Raw genomic sequence first — 21,249 nt, forward strand, 5'->3', positions numbered from 1 at the left:
TTGATCTTGCGACCTGCGGGTCAGCAGCCGAGTAGCTTGGCCACTAGACCACCATGGCGGGGCTCGTGAATTGGGAAGAAAGAATAATACGCGTGAAGGTGTTGGGACTTCGTAAGGGCAAGCATATGTGGCACAAGTGGGCGTTAAAGGAGTGAATTGATTCGACGAGCAGTGCAACATGTTTATTACAATTTCACGAAAAATAAAGAATAATATATCACAAACGGACCTTTATTGGGTGGTTTGTGCGACAACCTGTATACCAGAGACCTTTTGGTTGGCTTTCTTGCATCTTGATCACACTCACTCAAAAAACGAAACGAAGATTATTTAATCCAGAAGCAAGCACCTTATGCCACGAACCGGCGTCCAACGTTTGTCCCCAGACAGGCGTCCTCACCAAAAGCAGTGGCCGCAACTGTCAACTTCAACTACCCTCCCATTGGTGGTGACCCGACGCAGCAGGCGCCAAAATCTTTTTGTATATATCAGCCATGACATTTGGAAGACCGAATTTGCCGAATTATGATATGAATCGTTTTTGTATAGAACTTGACGCCAGGATTTCAGCCGTACATTGGTACCGACCTTCAGAATGACTGAAATCAGGACGTCGGTTTTGAAATATGTATGCAGTCCTTGGCCTAGAGATATGCTGTACCCCCCCCCCCCCCCATACACACACACACACACTCGCGAAACTAGCAATGTGCGGGCCGGACCTTTCATGAATATACGCTCAGGGACCACAATTTGGTACTCCTGTTTTAATGTATACGTGCAGAAAATAATTCACAAAATTGGGACTTACGGAAAAGGGAGAATTATGTATACTTAGGATGTTTTAGTATGAACGAACAAACCGCAGTTTCCTTCAACGTATACTTTTACGGAACATTACCAATCGTTCAGACGGACACAAGAAAAATAAATTTGACTTGGACTTTGCACGTCCACAAAGCTGGTGTTTTATTAACTGCTTGCAGCCTCGTTACATAGGCCCTCTTGGTAGTCGGGAACTTCGGTGTCGCAAATGTCTTCAAACTGGTCGACACATTCTTGTGGAAATGTCGATACGTACGCTTTCTGCACCCACAGTATGCACACTAGAAGAAGGAAGTGAGATTGGCAGCAAGTGTTATTCATTCGCAAGTTTACCAAAACAACAAACATATCAGAGAGCTGTTCGGTTTTATATTCAAACAAGTAAAGGTATATCGTCAAACAGACCAACCACTTGAAGGTGATGGCATGGACATTCCTAAAACAATAGTCATAGCCCACACGCATCAGCGTCTCTACCACATTCATCGTGCCAGCTCCAGGTACATGGTGATTAAAAGGAGGAAATTGAATTAACTTATGACTGTGCTTCATGTCAGACGAAGCTATAGCCATACTGCCTAAACAAAATTGACCTGCTTCGCACAGGTATTCTTTGGAGTGGCAGCTGAAATAACCTTCAAGTTTTTAATCTAAGTGGAAAAAGGCTGCGATTCTGTGAGTCCAAGTGCTCACCTTCGCCCTTGTACGGGAAGTTGGCGACAACGCAGTTCTTGTTATTGCTGTAGTCAAGTTTGACTAACGTAGGGTGCTTCTTGTCTGCAACAAAAATGTGCAACAGTGATAATATTACAGCAAGACTTTGAAATCTGGTGAAAAAGTGTGTCCTTTATTTATGACTAGGTTACTACGCAATGCATTTTTCTCTGTATGTAAAAGTGTAAACTTGGAATTTTTAAAGTTTTTGCTGGATCATCGCGTATTCAATGCGAATAACAGCATCCCTGCCAATGGGTGAAGCAATGAATGCGATAGCAACACATCGTTCGCGCACAATCACACTGACAAAGCCGCGCATTCGAAGAAAAAAAAGTGCTCAAGGTCACGAGGCGTGGTAGTTTCTTTGCCTCTGCCCCCCTCTCTGCTTAGCTTCCAGCGCTTTCGTCGGGACGAAGGAAGAGATAGTGCAATTGCAGCATGTGACAAACCTTTGTAACTCTTCTCGCACTGGACGGATTCTTAAATTTTTTGCGGCGTTGAATTCGTGAGGCAATAAGCTCTCCTAGTGAATTCATTCCATGGTTACTTGAAAACATGTTTTAGGGCCACTTCAACGTGTTTTGTTCGACAGGTGTCACGACGAAAACGAGTCCATTCGACAATAATAGCGCGCGCTGGTACAATGTACTGTGTGCCTGTGTGTATGTAACAAAACATATTAAGTATGCATTTCGTGGTTGAAGGGCGCACTAGGGGCCGGATTTCACTATCGCGTTCAACTCTTAAAGGCGAAGCTCAAGGGTCCCTCAATATTTGTCTCTGCTTCAGCCACGTTATCACTACGAGCTTTTTCTTGCGTCTAGGACAAAGAATGCGTGGGGCCTTTGTTTGGCTGAGCAGTAAATTTGGAATCTTACTGAAAATTGGCTTTAATATTTTCAGCACGTGTCTGTATAGAAAAATCGCTACTTGAATTACGTCAAACCTGTTTGATGTCACGGAAATAAATGCGATTGGCTAGGAAACAAAAAAAGTCTCCTTTGAGTAACAGAGAGCTAAGGAAGTTGTTACACATTCATGCTATGAAAAGGCCGGGCATGCAAACACGGATCAAGAGATAAGTTAACCCACTACAAACGACAAGTGAAAATGCACATGTCTGCGGACAAAAATGTAGGTACGAAAACTCTGTGTGTTCCAGAGCAGTAAGCGATACGTCCTAATCCCGGACTCGTGAGAATATGAATGTGAGATAGCTGTTAAAGTGGTATTAACGTAAAAAGTTTTGGTGTGAAGTTTGAATATTTTAATATTTTTTGCTGCAAAAGGTTGCTGGTGGCTTATCAGTCGTAATAGGCACATCGCTCGTTGCAGAGCATGATCGAAAATTAAGTTCAATCTGTTTATTACCGACCAGTCTTTGTTTACGTTTTGGAGAGCTCCAAGAAGAAGCCTTTGTGTGTGACAAACGTTATCTAGCCTGTGGGGCAGTACACAGGACAGTGGCGCGGTGCGGCGTTGCCTTATCACCAGCTCGCGTCCTTTCGCATGCAGCATGTTCAATGCGTTATCGTTGCCGTTAGCGTCATCCTTATCCCTTGGTGTTAGAGACTTCGTTAAGGTTACCACAACTTCGCCGCTGTCACAGACTCGCATGGCGCAGCCGAAAAGTAATCCGCTGGCGTAAATGTGAGAGAATCGCAATGGCCACTAGGACGTCATGATTTAGTTGTGCATGTCGGAGCTCGGCCGCAGCGGTGACGTCAAGGGAGCTTCAAGGGAACTTCAGGTTCCTTCTCTGATGTCAAGGTCGCGAGGTGCGGCGTGCAGTGCAGAATCGGGCACGCGAACATCAGAATTGACATAAATTGGCTTCCGAGCTCTAGTCATTGCTTATATTTATAATATGCGCAGGTTCACGAGAATCAATCCTTCAGGCTATGACCGCCGCGAAATTTCCTGTGCCAACTGTGCTCCATCAGGACATTTGATTTCTTTTTTTATGCGAGTTAACTGAGTAGCTCACGTCAACCATCAGTTAAGATAGAGCCAGTTTTAGAGCGAGCCTCACGCTACCTGTCGGATAACTTGCTCTTTGAAACGGTAAGCGACGACAGGGTGGAGCTTAGGCTTATTCTTAAGATTGTGACCATCTCCAGTGCTTAGTTGTAGTGTTTCACGGCTATCGTGTTGTTTAGATGTTGTTGAAATGCTTAGTGAGCAAAGCAAAATGTTTGGAAGCGATATATTCACCATGGTTTACAATGGCGAACACCGTGTCATTGGAAGGGCCCGGATAGTACTCGACCACATAAGTTTCACTGAAAAGGTCATCAACAGAGGCGACACAATTAGAAACACATAAATGTTCTCGGCACTCAGTAAAGTCTACGTAAGTTGGTGAAAATTTGTATTCCACACACACTAAAAATAATATATTCCGCAGTTTCTCTGCATTCAATTCTTCCAAACCAATTTCTATGCGTGCAGTAAAAACAAAAAAAACAAAAAAAAACAATCTCTTAACACTTAACGTCACCACCTAGAAATGCAAGCTCTGTTGAGACACGTTTGATAACCGCCTTACTGCACCTGGGTGCTCATTATTGAATGAAATTGATTGGGATAATACCGCCATTAACCGAAACGTTATTGAAACTGAAATGCCATTAACTAAAACGGTCATGTTTTCACGATGTTCGCATCATGAAGACATGAGCATTGTAGAAAAATGCGCGAAACATCTTGCCATACAAAACAAAACAAAAATATTCAGTCATTTTTCTCTTTCCTCCCACATACATAGGATTAAAGAATGATTTAAACTGCTTCAGTTCCTGGGGTCGACGTATGATAACGAGTTTGTGCTCTTAGGCAGCATATTTCTGATAGCTTGTACATCAACATGAACTGCTGCCGATTAGATTGATTTTTAGAGCAGCACCACGTACATGGACAATATTCTGCGATGCCTAATGCCATTTCCAAACCATCAACTGTGTCGTGAGATAAGGCCCATATTATGTTCTAGCCCTAGAAATTCCTGAAGTTTTTTTCTAATTGCTTCGGCAAATCGCCACATTGTCACCTTTCAAGGGATTACAGTGCACTGTGGCATAATGCGAAATGAAGATGAAAACGCTGAAGCAAAAAGAAGCTTAATTAATCAGTGGCCCGGATTTGCGCATTTGGTTTTCACGACACGGGTACGAACGCCCTGCTCCTGTGCGTAACGTACAACGTCACGCTTGAGCACTGGATTAAACCATAGTGAGGACACCGGCGATGGCACAAATAGCACCTGGAAATGAGACTCCGCATGCCTCGTAAATAAAAACGACACATCGCAAGTCTGATTCGCCGCATTAGTCTTGGTGTGGCCTTCTCATAACGTTCTGCTCACGTCATCTGCTGTATAGTGACACCGGTCCTGATTGTGAGCACTGTGAAGTGCCGGGAACTCTAGAGCCCATATTTTGTACCTGCCCAGCACAGGCACGTGAATGACGGAAATCGGCATCCTCTACTTATGGAGTGCACAGTGGGCCACTAACTGACGAAGTTGTGTTAGATCATCGGTATGATGACAACACTGCAACGGTGGTCATGAGAGCAGTCATAGCTTTTACAAGCCACTGAACTGGATGCGCGCCTGTAACACTGTGCCAACCTGACGGGACTGTGGATACTCGCCTCCTTACTTCCGCGTCGTCATCCATTACTTTTTTTTGTTGCCCATTCCCCTCTCCCACTCTAAAGTAGCAGGCTAGAGCGTATACTATCGCTCAGACCGACCTCTGTGTCTTTCTGGGGATAAACCTCACTCTCGTAACATACTCATAGGTCAGCCAGCGCATAAGTCGACTCGCTCGAGCTCACTCAGACTTATATCAAATCGTGAGTCTGAGTGAGTCAAGATGAGTAATATTTTGGTTAGTTTGAATCCGAATATAAGTCCGGTTAAAGGAAATTTTGGTGAGCGTGAGTCTGAGTAAGCCGAAAGAACTAAATATATTTTTGAGCGGGTTTGAGTGAATTCCAGTCTTTTTTTTTTCCTGTTGCCGACCAATTTTCCCATCAGCTCATCTTCAGCATTACTATCTGCTGAACCTGCATTTACAGTTACAGTAATGGCTACTACCACGTATTTGTATTCCCAATTGTTCATACACCATTTCAATGTTTATTTACTAAACGTTTGGTATACGTGGGAGAGGGGGGTGCCTTGACCCCTCGCAAACTCTTCCAGCGAAGTTCATAATTATGTGGTATGTTGTTATTAGAGTTTTATCTATTCGAAGTTTTTCCTGAGTGGAACGCTGGTTTCAGTCTCTGTTATTTTTTCTCGTTTTCTTTGGTGCTAGTGGAAGACGCCGCTCTTCTGCCTGCGGAAATGAACGTAGAATCACCAGGGCCTCCACCCATACGTCCCGCGTCGTCGGTGGCCACTCTAAGAAAGCGCTCCGGCCACCCAAGTGACGTCGACAGTGAGGACACGCTCATGTACTCTACGGCCAGTGATGAGAGCTCCGATGAAAGTGACTTTGTGCCCGTGGCAAGACACAAGGCGAAGAGGAGGTTGCTTACGACATCTCCTTCCCAAAGTAAGGCCACCACGAATATTCAAGAGCCACCGGTTCACACTATTTTGTTTGTCCCGCTGAATGCCGCTGACAGCATGAACCGACTTAATCGCCAGGTCACGTCTATGTCACTTGAGGCGCTCGTTCCGGGACAAATAACAGACGTGAGAATCAATGGCCGCAAGAACGTTCTGGCGATAGACGTTACGCAACGTACCGCTCTCGACGTATTGACCAAGGTGAATGTGCTCGGGAACATCAACGTTCGTTCTTTCATACCAGATGGCAAGGACTCTAGGGCAGGCGTTATCTACGACGTCGACACTTCTATTAGCGATATTGATTTTCCAACTCTAATCAAACCAGTGACGGAAGCTACTACAATCTTGCAAGCCCGCCGTCTCGGGAACTCACGATGCGTGAAACTAGTTTTTAAGGGTGACAGCCTCCCAACTCAAGTAAGAGTTGGTCATTTTCGACACACAGTACGGCCGTTCGTGCCGAAACCTCTTCAGTGTCGGAAGTGCTGTAAAATAGGACATGTGAGTGCTGTTTGCACAAGTTCTGCTGTGTGCTCCCGATGTTCGGAGTCGCACAACACGGAAGCCTGCCAGGCAGAACATCGCAAAGGCGGCAATTGCCAAGGTCCTCACGAGGCGTCATCAAAGCAGTGCCCAAATGTGAAGAAGGAAATGCAAGTGCTGAGGCAGATGGCCAGAGACGGTTCTACCCACAGGGAGGCTGCTGCCAAAGTGCGACGTCGACGATCGCGCCATAGGAAAACTCCTAGGACATCCTCTGCAAAGGCCAGGGATACACCGCTACCCCATATCACGCACTCACCACCACAAGCATCAACAAGTGCCAACAACAAGCATCCTCAGAAAGACGCAAGAAACATTGACCCTGACGCGTGGCCAGCGCTGCCGCCAGTGACACCGCCAGTAGAACGGCAGCATCACCCACTGAAAGCTACTTCAGAGCGAGTAAGTCATGACAGTGAAGATAACGAAATAATAGACGTGATTAAGACCCTCATGAAGACAATTCGAGTACTCCTGAATAATATTCAGACTCCGGCTGCCCACAGCGCTCTTCAAATACTGGACGCTTTGAATCCGGTGCTATCAAATCTACAGAAGCACCATGGCTCTTTCCCTGCAGCCCTTCCGTAAACAAGTGAAAGAAGCATCAATTTTCCAATGGAATGCCCGAGGTCTTAAACCCCGCATTTCGGATTTTCGCCCATATGTTTTCAAGAATCAGTTTCCAATTATCGTAATTTGTGAACCACGTCTTCACAATGCTATAAGACTTTCTAAATACGAGGCTTTGAGATCTGCAACCCGTAACGAAACCAGTAAGGTCATTGTTTACATCAGGTGCGAACTCACATATATTGAGCATCCAGTAACACCGGACGACAGCAACCAATACGTGTGCCTGACAGTTAAGCGTAAGAACGTGAACTTCACGCTAGTGGCAGTATATATTTCGCCTTCAGGCCGCTTCGACCCAGCAAGATTAAGCGCCATTATATCAGCGACACCTGGGCCATGGATTATTACCGGTGATTTTAACGCTCATCACCCTCTGTGGGGAAGCCAGAAGATGGACCGTCGGGGAAGAGATGTGTCCTCCTTTGCATCTGACCACCAACTACATTGTTTAAATGACGGCGCTCCCACGTTTTTACGGGGTCTGACATATAGTAGCTGTCTCGACCTAACTTTTGTGTCGAGTAGCCTGAACACCAAGGTGCAGTGGTTTGCGGACAATGAAACGCATGGCAGTGATCACATCCCCACCTATATAAAAATCAAGGGGCTAAGCAAGTCGCAAATCGCGCCCACTTCCCGGATAGACTGGTCAAAGTACAGATCATCCACAGAGAAGCAATGCGAGAGAAACCAAGAAGGCTCTCTTGAAAGCCTAGAAGGTATAATAAAGGCCGCTATTCAAGAGGCAACGTTTAATTGTGGACCTTTGCCAGATTTTTGCAAATATGAGGTGGAGTTGGAGCGGCTTCGTGCAATCCGTCGTCGCGCCGAACGACGTTATAGGCGCACGAAATCCATCTACGACTTGAGGGAAGTGAGACGTCTACAAAAGAAGATTCAACGTCGAATCAATGCACTACAGTCGCAACGATGGAAGTCACTATGCGAGTCGCTCGATCCCCACAAACCTCTTTCGCAAATATGGAGAATAATCCGCGGCCTACGAGCATTGCCACAACAGAATTGTCCGTTCAAAAGCCTTGCTCTCCACCAAGGCCGGCGTGAAATCGATGTAGCGGAAGACTTCTGCGCCAGGGTTGCAAAAAAGGGGTCCGGGATCAAGATGAGTAACCTACGAAACGCGCCGGTGTCCAGAGACACTCGGATGGACAATATGTTTTCTCTAGAGGAGCTTCAGGCAGCATTGGCAGCATGCAAGCGCTCGTCATCGCCTGGACCCGATGGAGTCACTTACATGGCCCTTGCTAACCTAGGACGAACAGCTCGGCGTGCCCTTCTAGCTGTATACAATGACTCGTGGAGCAACGGTTCGGTTCCTCCTTCGTGGAAGTGCAGCCGTCTTGTTCTCCTGCTCAAACCAGGCAAATCGCCTCTGGACATGGCCTCCTATCGCCCCATCGCGCTTGCCAGCTGTTTTGGAAAGGTGATGGAGAGAATGGTGCTGACTCGCCTGGAGTGGTACTTGGAACATAACAATATATACCCCGAGGCTTTGACCGGCTTTCGACGTGGACGATCTTCCATAGACAATGTTGTTGATCTTGTCACGTCTGTACAACAACAGAAGAGCCTAAAGAGATTATCAGCGGCACTTTTCTTGGATATTAAGGCTGCATACGACAATGTATTACATGAAACCATCCTGGACGCCTTGGGAAGCATTGGATTGGGAGGCCGCGTTTACCAATGGGTCTACAGCTATTTGAAAGACAGAACCTTCTTCGTTCAGACAGAAGATGGCGCAACAAGGCAACATCATACTTATCGCGGCGTACCTCAAGGTGGGGTCCTAAGCCCCATACTTTTCAACCTTGCGCTCATCGGCCTCATTGACGTCCTGCCACACTCCGTACATCTGTCGATATACGCGGACGACATCTGCATCTGGGCATCAGGGGTCACGCGTCTACACGTACGAGCCAGGCTTCAGACAGCGGCTACACTGACGTCAAACTACCTTCAAGGACGAGGACTGGAGCTGTCATGTGAGAAATGCTCACTAGTTGCGTTTACGCGCAAGACAATGACGCCATACCAGATCAGAATTAATGGACACACAATTAGCTATCAAAAGACTCACCGTTTCCTGGGAGTAATAATAGATCGTGATTTGTCTTGGAGCCCTCATATCACTTACATGAAGAAGAAACTGACCATGATCACCCACGTCCTAAGGTTTCTTGCGGGAAAATCATGGGGTGCATCGGTACGAGCCATGCTTCAACTGTATGCTGCACTTTTTCTTGGCTTCATGCGCTACAGCCTACCTGTGCTTGGCAAGGCCCGCATAACAAACGTTCACGTTCTCCAGTCATTACAAGCTCAAGCACTGAGAATATGCCTCGGGCTGCCGAGATGCGCATCCTCAACAGCGACTGTCGCAATCGCACATGAACACCCTATCACAACCTACATTCGTGTCGATGCTTTAAGAACGCACATAAGACATGCCACCCGGATTCAATCACATCACCTTGCCTCCCTTCCACTTTCCAGGCCATGCTCTGCGTTCTGCTCTATTATTGCCCCACATCGCACGGTGATTCCCACGAACTTCACGCACGCAGCAAGACCGTCGTTACCATTGTGGTGTCTACATCCACTGGAAGCCCTGATAACCATCCCCGGAATGCAAAAGAAGAAAAATTTGTCAAATTTGACCCTAAAACAAACAACATTACTGTTTCTGCATGAGAAACACAGTGGACGGATTCACATTTACACAGATGGGTCGGTCACTTCAACAAGTTCAACAGGCGCAGTGGTAATTCCGGAGAAATCCATCACGATAAAGTTCAGGACCTCGCATCTGACATCATCCACGGCGGCAGAACTCGCCGCCATTCGTGCCGCTCTGGAGTTCCTAGTTGAAGAACCGCAACAGACATGGTCAATATTCTCCGACTCCAAAGCAGCTCTCCAGGGAATTGCCTCGCCATATCGCCATGGACCAAACGAACAGCTAATTGCTGAAATACGACTGCTCCATCACCGGGCTATAGAGAAACAACATGACATAGCATATCAATGGATACCAGGCCACTGCAGCATTGATGGAAACGACCGTGCAGATGAAGCAGCCCGAACTGCTCATGACGATGCCCCTTGTGTAGCTATACCATTATCAAGAACGGACGCCGCTGCAAGGCTTCGATCACTTGCACGAGAACTGACACTCGCTCAGTGGAATTCACCGGCATTCACCAACGCCCGCCTTCATAATTTGGACCCACACCTACAGCTCCGTCTTCCATCAGGAATAACCAGAGCAGAGGAGACACTTTTGTGCCGTCTGTGGATTGGGGTGGCCTTTACGAATGCTTATTCGTTTCGAATCGGAATGGCCAGAAGCCCGACATGTGACAACTGTGGCTGCGCAGAGACTTTCTCCCATCTTCTCTGCGAGTGTCCCCGCTTCAGCGTGCCAAGAAAAGAACTGTCAAAAGCTTTAGATAGAATAGACAATCGCCAATTGTCGGAAGAAAGGGTATTAGGACACTGGCCGAGACCGTCCTCTGCACGCAAGGCATTGAGAGCGTTGTTGCGCTTTCTGCGGGCAAGTGGTCTTAGAGACAGACTGTAAACAGCGTCGTGGATCGTCTGATGACCTTCTCTCCCTTTTTTTACAACGTCTCTTTTCTCTCATCTTTTATCCCCCTTACCCCCTTCCCCAGTACAGGGTAGCCAGCCGGTCTGAGAACTGGCTAACCTCCCTGTCCTTCCTCATTTATTCCTCCTCCTCCTTATCTATTCAATACATGGGGCCTTTTCAGGCCTATATAGGAGAAGGCATACAAAGCAAATAAGACTTGATATTGCGGAGACGAAAAAGAAAGGGGAAATACGGAATACCGAGCAACCAAAACAACAGTATAATAGCATGAAATTAATAAATGAACAATGCATATGCGCTTCACTGGGGGAGAGAAGAACAGAACTATAGTTATCATAACCACATCAAACGGTAACATAATTGACACACTTATACAGACTGTTAAGTACGTGAAGCAGTTACGTGCGAGTACATGCGCGATACATCGTTTCTGCCTTTATTTGCGCACAGATAACGCACAACTTACAGCGATGCCTCTAAATGAATTTGCAGCAGCGATGAAAATAATTCAAGTGATTGAGCACTGATGACGTCATGGGCCGAGAAATTCCACATCTCTATAGATGCGAGAAAAATAATGCTTAAACGTGTTACAACGTGACAGGAATGGGCGTATGCATTTCTCGTTGTTAGTTCTGCTGGAGTGACGGTTCAGAGCTCCTATAGTTCGGAGCTGTTAGGTTCGGAGCTGTTACGTTCGGAGCTCTTAGGTAAGAAAAAAACAACTTCAGACAAGCTAATTGTCGAAGGCTCGCAGGAGTTGCGACACGTGCTTGCAAACGCAGCGCAGAAGCGCTCTCTTGTCTGGCATACTTGGAAAAAATAAACATGAGAGACCTGTTTCGAACTCTTTCAAATGCTTCATTCGTGTTTTTTTGTGTGTGTGGGTTTCAAACTATTGCTACAAATTCTAGGACGGGTACAATGAGCGTTTCGTACGCCGTTAGTTTTTTACGCTGTTAGTTTTTCATGAAAAATGTTACTCGTCTGTGACCACTCATAACTCGTACTTCGTGGTAATCAAACGACGCCAAGCAGAGCACAGATTACGTGAGATACTGATGTTAGAGAACGTTGACATGAAGGTGGAGCAAGCTATATTTGTAGGCTAACGGGCTCATTAGTCGAGCCACTCGGACTCAGGTCGCACTGCGAGTACGAGTGAGAAATATTTTGGCGAGTACGAGTGAGGTCGGTCGAAGAACATTTTCGTGAGAGTGGGCTTGGGCGAGCCGAGCTCACGAAAATTTTGGCGAGTCTGAGTCCGAGTGACGCCCAAGTGCAAGATATATGTCATGAGTGAGTCTCAGTGAGCGCGACAATTTTTTACCGAGCTGTACTCGGGGGTCTGTTGTACATAACCTGTGCTCTTAGTGGGACTACTTTTCGTGCATTTATAATTAGTGTGTGCTGTTCGTTTGTTTACGTTGCATCATTATTTTCACGCTATTACGTCCTATTGCATGCTTGGTTTTGACGTGCCCAATTGTAATCGTCCTTTTCCCTCTTTAAACGTATACCCCTACAACGACGCATTTGGGTGATTGTTGTAATGGTATATGGTAGAGAAAACGAGCAAATAAACGAAACTGCTGTTCAAAAAGCTCCTAGATTTCGAGAAATGATTTTGCGAGTGCAAGACCTTCAACTTGTATGCGTGAATCCTCCTTTTTTTCTCATCTCCCTATGCGCACGGATATGCCTAAAAGTGATACATTCAATTAAAACGGCTCACTTCTCCGACCCCGGGTCACCATGCAGGTTCCAGGTGTAAACGACCTTCTTGTTCGGCTTGTATTCCTTCCTCTCGGCGGTCAGACATTCCAGGCTCGGGTCTTGGCTGGACGTGTACACTGCCACGCCATCCGCAAAGATGTCAAAAACCTGCGCGCAGATTTACCAACACTCGGTCGTCAGATGTCAGCTCTGTTACCTACACGTCGACACATGAATCAGCGCGTAAAGCTACAAAGGACGAAACGATGTTCAGAGCAGGCAGAGACTTTCAAAATGGTGACATGGTAGGTGGGCGACGCACGCACGCACGCACGCACGCACGGACGGACGGACGGACGGACGGACGCACACACACACAGGCACAAAAGAGAACCGGAACCGATCCACAACTGTGAAGATGGCAGTCAGCGAAGCTGTGACTATGGTAGGTTTGGTAAAGTATACTGGTGAAGAAAATTCAAGACTTTTTCCGGAAGCCTTGATTACCGTAGCTCCTCCGTGCGCCAATGGTGCCCACTTGTATTTGCCTGTGTGCGCGTAGCACAGTCAGTCGTCAGTGAATCGGTACCAAATATATCCCATTTGTCAGTGCTCTTGCTGTTGTGAATTTGTAGTATTGATGAGCAAATAAAGAGTGATACAGCGAAAGATTCGACTGTTTCTCGTACGCATGAAATACACAAGTTCATCTACAACGGTCAAAGCTATCTCAAAACAAAATATTGTAGTACGAATGAACCCCATTGTTTGGAAAGAACAAAGAACGCCAGGCCTGCGCAGAAGGCGCAGCACAATCACAGCGAAAGCTAGAAGAGCAGCCTTTCAGAGCCTTTTCTAAACACTCGTTGGGTAACTGCTGCAAGCTCGCTTGCTGGGTACCATGCAACACGGCATTATTATTAATAATTTCTGGGTAGTAGGCCGGCATTCGCTATGCTATCTTTCATCCTTCTTGTGAGAATCGTGGTATCCGCTAAACACTTGCAAGGAATTTTGTGCCAATTGCTCATGCAGCAACTGGCGACGATGAGGAATTGTACTTGAAGTGGGTATGCGCCACAGTTAATAGTTGATCAAGAACAAGCTTTTGTAATGAATTTGAGCATTGGATAATCCACTCGTTACGCTATTCGCATTGTGTGACGCCTGGTTGTTCTTTGCGGTTCTAAAACGCTTTAGTAGTCATATTAACGCGATTCTTTTCCCGAAATCAAGCCTGCGTAAGGTAAGTTTGCGAACAAGTCCCAAGTACCGGCGTGGCTCATTGGTAGAACACTGGGCTGGCACGCAGTGGCCCCTGGTTTGAGCACCATTGTGCCTTTCGTACTATTTCTCTTTTTTTTTTGTGCGATAGAGGTGACGGACACTGGCGGCGGCGGCGGACAACTACGGTGCCGCGCGTGACCCGACCTGTGATGTCAAAAAATCTTTCGCTGTAAAAATGATATGACGAAGTCTTGTAGTTTTGCAAAAAATTGATGTCGTCGTTCGTCTACCAAATTGGCGAAATCATGCACCTGGATGTCTACCTTTACGTCGTGTCTTCTTTATCACCGCAAAACACTGGTTTATTGGTTAGTCAAACGCTGGAAATGGTTAGCCAAAGGTTGTTATTCTGTGCGTTTTTTGTCCGCGGATGCGATTAACCCCAACCTCGCCCTTCACAGCCCCGCTAAAAAAAAGAGCTATTATGTCATCTCGCTTTGAATGTGTGTCTTCATATGTTAATCAGTCTATAGTCGCTACCCGCTGGCTTTCATGAATTATGCACTGCTGTAGAAATAACTTTCAGCATCATTAAAGAGGGCACAGCAGCATTATAAGCCAAAGGTGAATTAAACGCACGGGTGTCTATTCCTATAGGCTCACATGATCACGATTCTGAAGCTACATCCAGGCATAGGCATGAACTTTATGACAAGCGATGCGATCGGCCTCTCAAAATGTTTGTATTAGTAACTCTGCTGCAGCTGAATTTCAATATCACCCTCTGTCGAACGTTAAGGAAAGTAAGGCTGAATGAGAACATGGCCGCGAACTCAGTCATTGCTGAATTAATGGCCTTGAGTAGCCTTGTTGTACACGCAAAGAAACCGTACGCAACCACCAAGCCATACGTGTATGGATTTACAAAAGTGATTCACAGCAGTGGCGTCCGGAGCCTCACCTGAAAAGCATTCGTTTGGTTTCTGCGTAGCTTATGTTCACCTAGGCACAAAACAGTCGGCAGCAGGAACGCCAACAATGTATGTACGACGACGACGGTTCGGGACATTCTAACTTCAGGAGTTATTATTCCCCCACCCCCTCACTTGCCTCCTGAATGATAATGATTTCGAGTGAAATATTCAACCCGCTTATAAGCCGATGCTCCCCCTCATTACCAGCACTTACTTTTTTCTCTTCGTGACTTACATCATCACTGTGAGCGACAGGTTGAAAGTTGCCTAAATTGAATCAGCCCTTGGCATCAAATAATACTTAGGGGCCGTCTGCACCGACATCAACTGCGTAAGGCTTGAGAAACAGTATCCGATCACTTTAAATGAAATTCTCTGCTGCGTTTTTGACTGTTGCCTATTTAATTTCAAATGAGAATGAAATATTTGAGAGCAGACTTCACTCTCCTTCGTTGGCTGATTAGGGCTCCTTTCTATAAGTGAAAATAGTCAATTCTAGGGTGTATGACACTTACGTTAGTTGTCAGGAGCTACGAAAGGCTCATTCCTATAGATACGTTGCTTTGCAGTTTTACGTCACAGTGCATGACACTTGCTCAGCTGCTTTCGTAGGGGGAACGATTTAGACTAGTACGCGCACGTATTCTCGTGACATTCCATCAGTTCAGCTCGCCACCCTTGATGAAGTCTGCTAAAGGCTGACAGGATAGCAAGATGACAAGCAAGTTGACAAGCAAGTTGACAAGGAAAATATGGTTCGTTGCACGACAATTGCGAAACAAAAAGTATGTTTGCATTCAGCATTTCTCGATTGGACAGTAACATGTAAGCAAAAAAAAAACAGCTTCAACTTTCATTTACCATTCTTACGCTTATGAAAGTGTGTTGTTGGAAAAAGCTTCTGGTAGAACACGTCTCAAAGTGTGTAAATTTGATACGTTTAAAGTTTAGGCATTGCAGATGTAACGAACGTCACTCGGAGCAAGGCGCTCAACCTCAGAACAGAAGGTTTATTGAACGTTTCAACAAAGAGGCAGATATGTGACATCATTCACGCGTAGTTCACGTGCGTGGTTTGAGCGGAGAGAGTGGCGTTTGATGCCACGTCCCGGCAATCCTTCCTTTCTATTTTAATTTTAGTTTTGAATGAAGGAAATGTCTTCGTGTGCGAGTGGATCGTCTCAGCTCTGGTGATCGGACGTGTAGAGGTAACTCGGGCTGGTAACTTCGGGCTCCACGTAGACAGGTGCTCGTATGCATGTGGCATTCAAGTAGTGGCTCTGAAAGCTTTTTTCCATCGGCCATGCACGCCTCAGTCGGTTGCGATGGCTATGACGCACTCCAACATTGGCCATCCAAACCCGATAGGAGACAAGAACCTTTACTTTGATCACTTCAGCGAACTTACAAGCTGCGTGCATATCCCTTACACCAAATCATCTCACAACCATGTCAGAGGCAGCGTTCTGACGCACCAGGTGCCGTTAGTCTAATGCTGAATGTAATTTTCTGTCCATAATCATATACACTGTGCTCTTTCCAGTGACTGAATGTGGGATGGTATGTTGTAAGAAATGGGATATAGTGCGCAAGGTATTGCACCCAGACAGTGCTTCCAAGTTTGAAGTTACGCATTTGTACATGTCGCTCGAAGCGACTACATTGCAATGCCGAATCAACTAGCCCAAATTGAGGCTTTGCGAAGAAGAAACTTCCTTGGCCTTGGCAGAGACAAGCTTCTTTGTCGGAACATTGGCTCTAGGGACATTTCTTGCTTCCAGGAATTCATTTCTAGCGTTCTTCATTTTGTTGTTGATTTTCTTTTTGAGTCGGTGCAAGCGCAATGTTAATTCTTTTGTTTGTCCGTGTTCTTGAGGTACTTGAAGTAGTTAAACCTTACGATAAACGTCAAATAACTAGCCCAGCCTAGTGCCTGACGAGCCGCCTGTTCTAGACGATGAACCAACACATCCAGCCAAACATTTTATTGAGGTATCAAACTTTGTGCTCTAGTTCACGACTCTATTACAAAAGATCTTGAAGGAAGCGATGCCCGGAAATAGTGCGACGCCACACTACCTAATGCAGTGAGACATTAAAACGATGCATGCGTTTTTTCTAACTTCAAAAAGGTGTTCTTTATTGCGGCAAGTTAGATATAAAGAGACATTCTTTCACTTGGAACCTGCGCAGTATTTTTTCGTAGTCTTTCTCTTTCTGGTAAGTAGGTCTCTGCGGCCTTCAACCGCTCTGGTGCCTACGTTCTTTTGGTTGCTGTGGCCGCTGGTATTTTCACTGAAAAAAAATATATTATAGTAATTCGGTAACGTTAGGACGCCTTCAAGACGAAGACTTCAAACTTTAGCATGCTGCTCCATTCGACTTTATAGCTGCAAAATATTTTTCATCCCTGTCAGATAATCGTTATACTGATGCTACTATGGTTGTGTGTCACACTCAATTATGTCTAGCTCAAAGTTATGAATATGGCGAGGAAACCAGACATATTTCAAACTAAATAAAATCAAATCAAATCTTTATTTCCAACAATTTCTTTTTACAATTTGTCGGGGGTCTTTCAGGCGAAAAGCTGTTGCAAACAACTTCACATTGCATGAAGCCCCTTCATGGTAGCCTGCACTACACACAGCGTGCAACAAAATAAGGTAAGTGTACATGAGTAGTATCAATAATATACAAGTAAGAACATATAAAAATGAGTTTTTGTGGGTCGTTTGACACAGTTATTGAAAAGCAGATAGCAGTGAAACAATGCAGCTTGATGTGATCATTACAACTAGAGGTACCATATGTACAAGTACCACAGAAATGAATACCATAAAATAAACAGAGCGATACTTTTACCATTTGTGTACTAAGTCTACGTACTTGTTCTCCCACCCGTGTAATGCATCATTAGAACAAAAAAAATCACAGCATATGGATGGACTGAATGATAATGGGTGGGGTGGAGCGTTCATCAGTCCATCCACGCTTCCATCCATCCGTTCGTTCTTGCTTCCATCCGTCCGTCTAAGCGTCCATCTGTGCGTCCGTGCGAGCATCCGTTCATCCACCAGCGCGCCCATCCATTCGTCCTTCCGTGCGTGCGTCCATCTAGTGAACACTCCAAGTACCGCCATGTCGCATGTTTTCATCATATATTCATCTTATAGAAGTGCCGCCATCCAGCGGACATTCCAAGGACTAAACGAGAGGTGGCTACCTACTACGACTACTGACCAGTGTGAGGCCACCCGAGTTTTTTTTTTTTCATAGTGCTGATGTTTTTTTTTTCTTTTTCATGGTGCTGAAGCTAATAAGCAAGAGCACATTGTAAATAGTCAAAGTTTTCAATCAATCAATCAACCTACTACGACTACTACCACTCCTACTACCACGTACATCGTGGACGCACGACCTACGGCATAAGAAGCTTCGCCCCTGAAAAAGATGTCTTTTTTCTCTTTCCGGGTTAAGCCATGAACATCAATATTTTCGTTTTCATACTTATTGAGCAGTGAAGGGGCATTGTAAACGATTGATTGCATTAGGTGATTAGCACGCGTTTTCGGGACATGCCATTTGTCCTGACTACGGGTGCGTTGGTCCCTGAACTGCCGTTGTAGTCCTCACAGTGACTGTGACAAAGAAGTATGAATAGAGCAAACGAAACTGATACACCTCAGTAACTCTGATTGTGTTAAACTAAGCCAGAAGAGGTAAAGTTGTGTGGGGAAGTGGAATGACGGCTATGATTCCAAGTGCACGTTTCTGAAGAACAAGAAGTTTGTGTATGTTAGCGTTTGTAGCGGTGCCCCACGCAAGCGTGCAGTAGTTAATGTGGGATGCATGAAGTGCACGATAAATTTTTTTTCACCTTTTGCCGGAAACAATGGCGACGTCGTGACAAGGCACCCGTTGCTGATACCAATCATTTCAACCATATGTCAACATGGGGTTCAGCACACTATTGAAAACAACACAAAGTACGCTACGTTCACTAACAATATAGACTAATACATTATCAAGTAGTAGTTCGTCGCATAAAGGAATACCTATCTGCTCTTGGTCCTAAACAGGATTAGCTTTTAATTTTTTGTTATTAATTTTAAGGTCGTTGAAGGAGGGCCATTCTGATGGCGTGGAAAGAAGCGCGTTCACCTTACGAATGACCTTGCAAGCCCCTGGACCAGAGACACAGCGGCTGGTATCATCCGCGTACAGAACGATTGTCGGCTCGTTCTGCATGTCTGTCATGTCTATAATGTAGACGTCGAACAGAAGAGGGACTAAGAGGCTGCCCTGTGGGACACCTGACTTTATTGACCGATCGGAGGAAATACGATTTCCTATGACAATGCACTGACTACGATCAAGCAGATACGAACTCTTCAGAGAGTGAGCCATTCCACGTACACCATAGGCCATCAACTTTGTTGAAAGATTGTTGTGTTGTAGACGGTGAAGTGCCTTACTATAATTGTCAATAAAGACTACGAGATGTAGGTTTTCTTTTTTTATAGGTTATTGATAAATATTTCCTTCTGGACAAGCAGTGCAATTTCAGTGGAGCGTCTTTCGCGGAAACAATGTTGACAGTCATTTAGAGCATTGCGTTTTGTAAGGAAGATAGGAAGACGAGAGAAAATAATTTTTCCCAGACCCTTGGAAAATATTGTCAGTATTGAGATCGGTCTGTAATTGCCCAAGTCGTTTTTATCACCACCTTTAAAGATGACTGACACTTTCACTATTTTCGTTGCACAAGAGCAAGAACCACATTCCAAGACCAAATTAAATATGTATGTTAATTCGGGTTCTGTAATATCAATCAAATATTTTACAGGACTAACTTAGAGCCCACCGATATCACTTTCTTTACTATTTTTCAGTCCGAGAAACGTTCGGCAAACTTCAGAGTTATCCGTTGACTCAAAAAAAAAAAATATAATTTGCAGGCACTTTAATCCCCACGTCTGTGGGGACCAGTGTAACTGCCGTCACGTTTCTGAAATACTGGTTGAGGTATTCGCTCAAGGGAGTGCCAGAGATCTTGTTTGTGTTTAAAGTCATTTCTAACTCTGAAGAATAGAGAGTTTTTGGATTGAGCACGTCGTTTATAAATTTTCAAGTCATGTCATGGTATCGTTTAGGCATCGTGTAAAACAGTTGATGATAATAGGAATCCTTAGCTTTTCTTCGACGTTTGTTTAATTTTTTTTTCTGTATTTATTGAAAGTTGCAAGATCCAACGATTCGCGCGAGCGCAGAAATTTCCTAAATAACTTGTTTTTATTTCATTGATGGTTTAATGAGTTCAAGACGAATCCACGGTTTCTAATCGTTGGGTTTCCTGGACGTAGTAATACGAGCTTTTGTGAAGGACAATTTTTTTTTGTTTCGTGAAGGTCTAAGTTTTGTCTAGTTCCACAAAATTGGTTCTCCTCATTTATAATTTGAACAGTAATCATAAAATATTAGGGGACCCTAAATCTTTGCCATTAGGAGTTGAGCATGATAGCGACACCCTGTTCCTATAGTGCATACTTCAAACAGTTAGTGCACGAAAACCTTCTTGAAATTGCGCTGCGCCAACTACGTGGCCTTAACGTAATGGGCACGGTGTAGCGTGTGTGCCTTTTGTAGTGTACACGCTTTCAACCACAAGGCCATTATGATAACATATTCTGACGCCTGATAATAACATCCTCACACACAGGGGCAATTTCTTTTGCAAATGTCCTGCGTAGAATAAGTGACAGTGTTAAGACAAACCTGACATAGGCCGCGTACATCGCCCGGCGAATGCAAATAATAAATTTTGGGGGTCCCAGCAGGAATCGAACCCAAGCTCTCTGCGTGACAGTCAAGCATTCTACCACTGAGTTATGCCAGGTCTCGGAATAGACGCTAATGTTTGTGAAACGTCAATAGTGGTTGCAGTGCTACCTACCCAACTTCATAAGCATTACATATATACTCATTTGATACAGCCGTCATGTCGGGTTAACGTTAATTGTGGTTAGGTGACATGCGCTGAAGTTGGTTTATGTAGCAGTGTCCAGGGCCAGCATCTTCGCGAGCATCAGCGCTTCATATCCGCTTCATATCATATGAGCTTGTGTTGCTAATGCGCATATTCCAGTATATACAACTGGCTATATAAACATCCGAAACTCTTCAACATATGTCTGTGCGTGCAACATTTGTATATATATATTTTAGCGTGATTTCATGACGTGTCACTCGACAAAAAAATTGCAACGCGGTCACCTTCTATCCACATGCTTTGCATGTTGTCGATTCCCAGGTATACGCGAGATCTGCCCATTTTTTTTTTTTCATTGTAAATGTTGAGCTGTGACACTGCTATTTTCTTGGATGAATGG

General features: G+C 45.1%; 1 protein-coding gene across 2 annotated transcripts in view; it reads right to left on the bottom strand.

The window, feature by feature from the left end:
- Nucleotides 1-932: 932 nt before the first annotated feature.
- LOC119164138 (uncharacterized) overlaps nt 933-21,249 on the bottom strand; it is a 37,670-nt gene continuing 17,353 nt past the window's right edge. The window contains exons 1-5 of one of the 2 annotated variants that reach the window (XM_037416249.2): nt 14,845-15,014; nt 12,676-12,824; nt 3,757-3,824; nt 1,519-1,602; nt 933-1,106 (exon numbers count right to left, since the gene is read on the bottom strand). In XM_037416249.2, coding sequence (XP_037272146.2) covers nt 973-1,106; nt 1,519-1,602; nt 3,757-3,824; nt 12,676-12,824; nt 14,845-14,952 — 543 coding nt within the window. In that variant the 5' untranslated portion in view covers nt 14,953-15,014 and the 3' untranslated portion in view covers nt 933-972. Of the gene's footprint in view, nt 1,107-1,518; nt 1,603-3,756; nt 3,825-12,675; nt 12,825-14,844; nt 15,015-21,249 lie in introns of those variants that run through there. The other variant, XM_075871049.1, reaches the window with a different exon arrangement.

This window comes from Rhipicephalus microplus, chromosome 8 (genome assembly GCF_043290135.1).
Source record: "Rhipicephalus microplus isolate Deutch F79 chromosome 8, USDA_Rmic, whole genome shotgun sequence".
Lineage (NCBI taxonomy): Eukaryota > Metazoa > Arthropoda > Arachnida > Ixodida > Ixodidae > Rhipicephalus > Rhipicephalus microplus.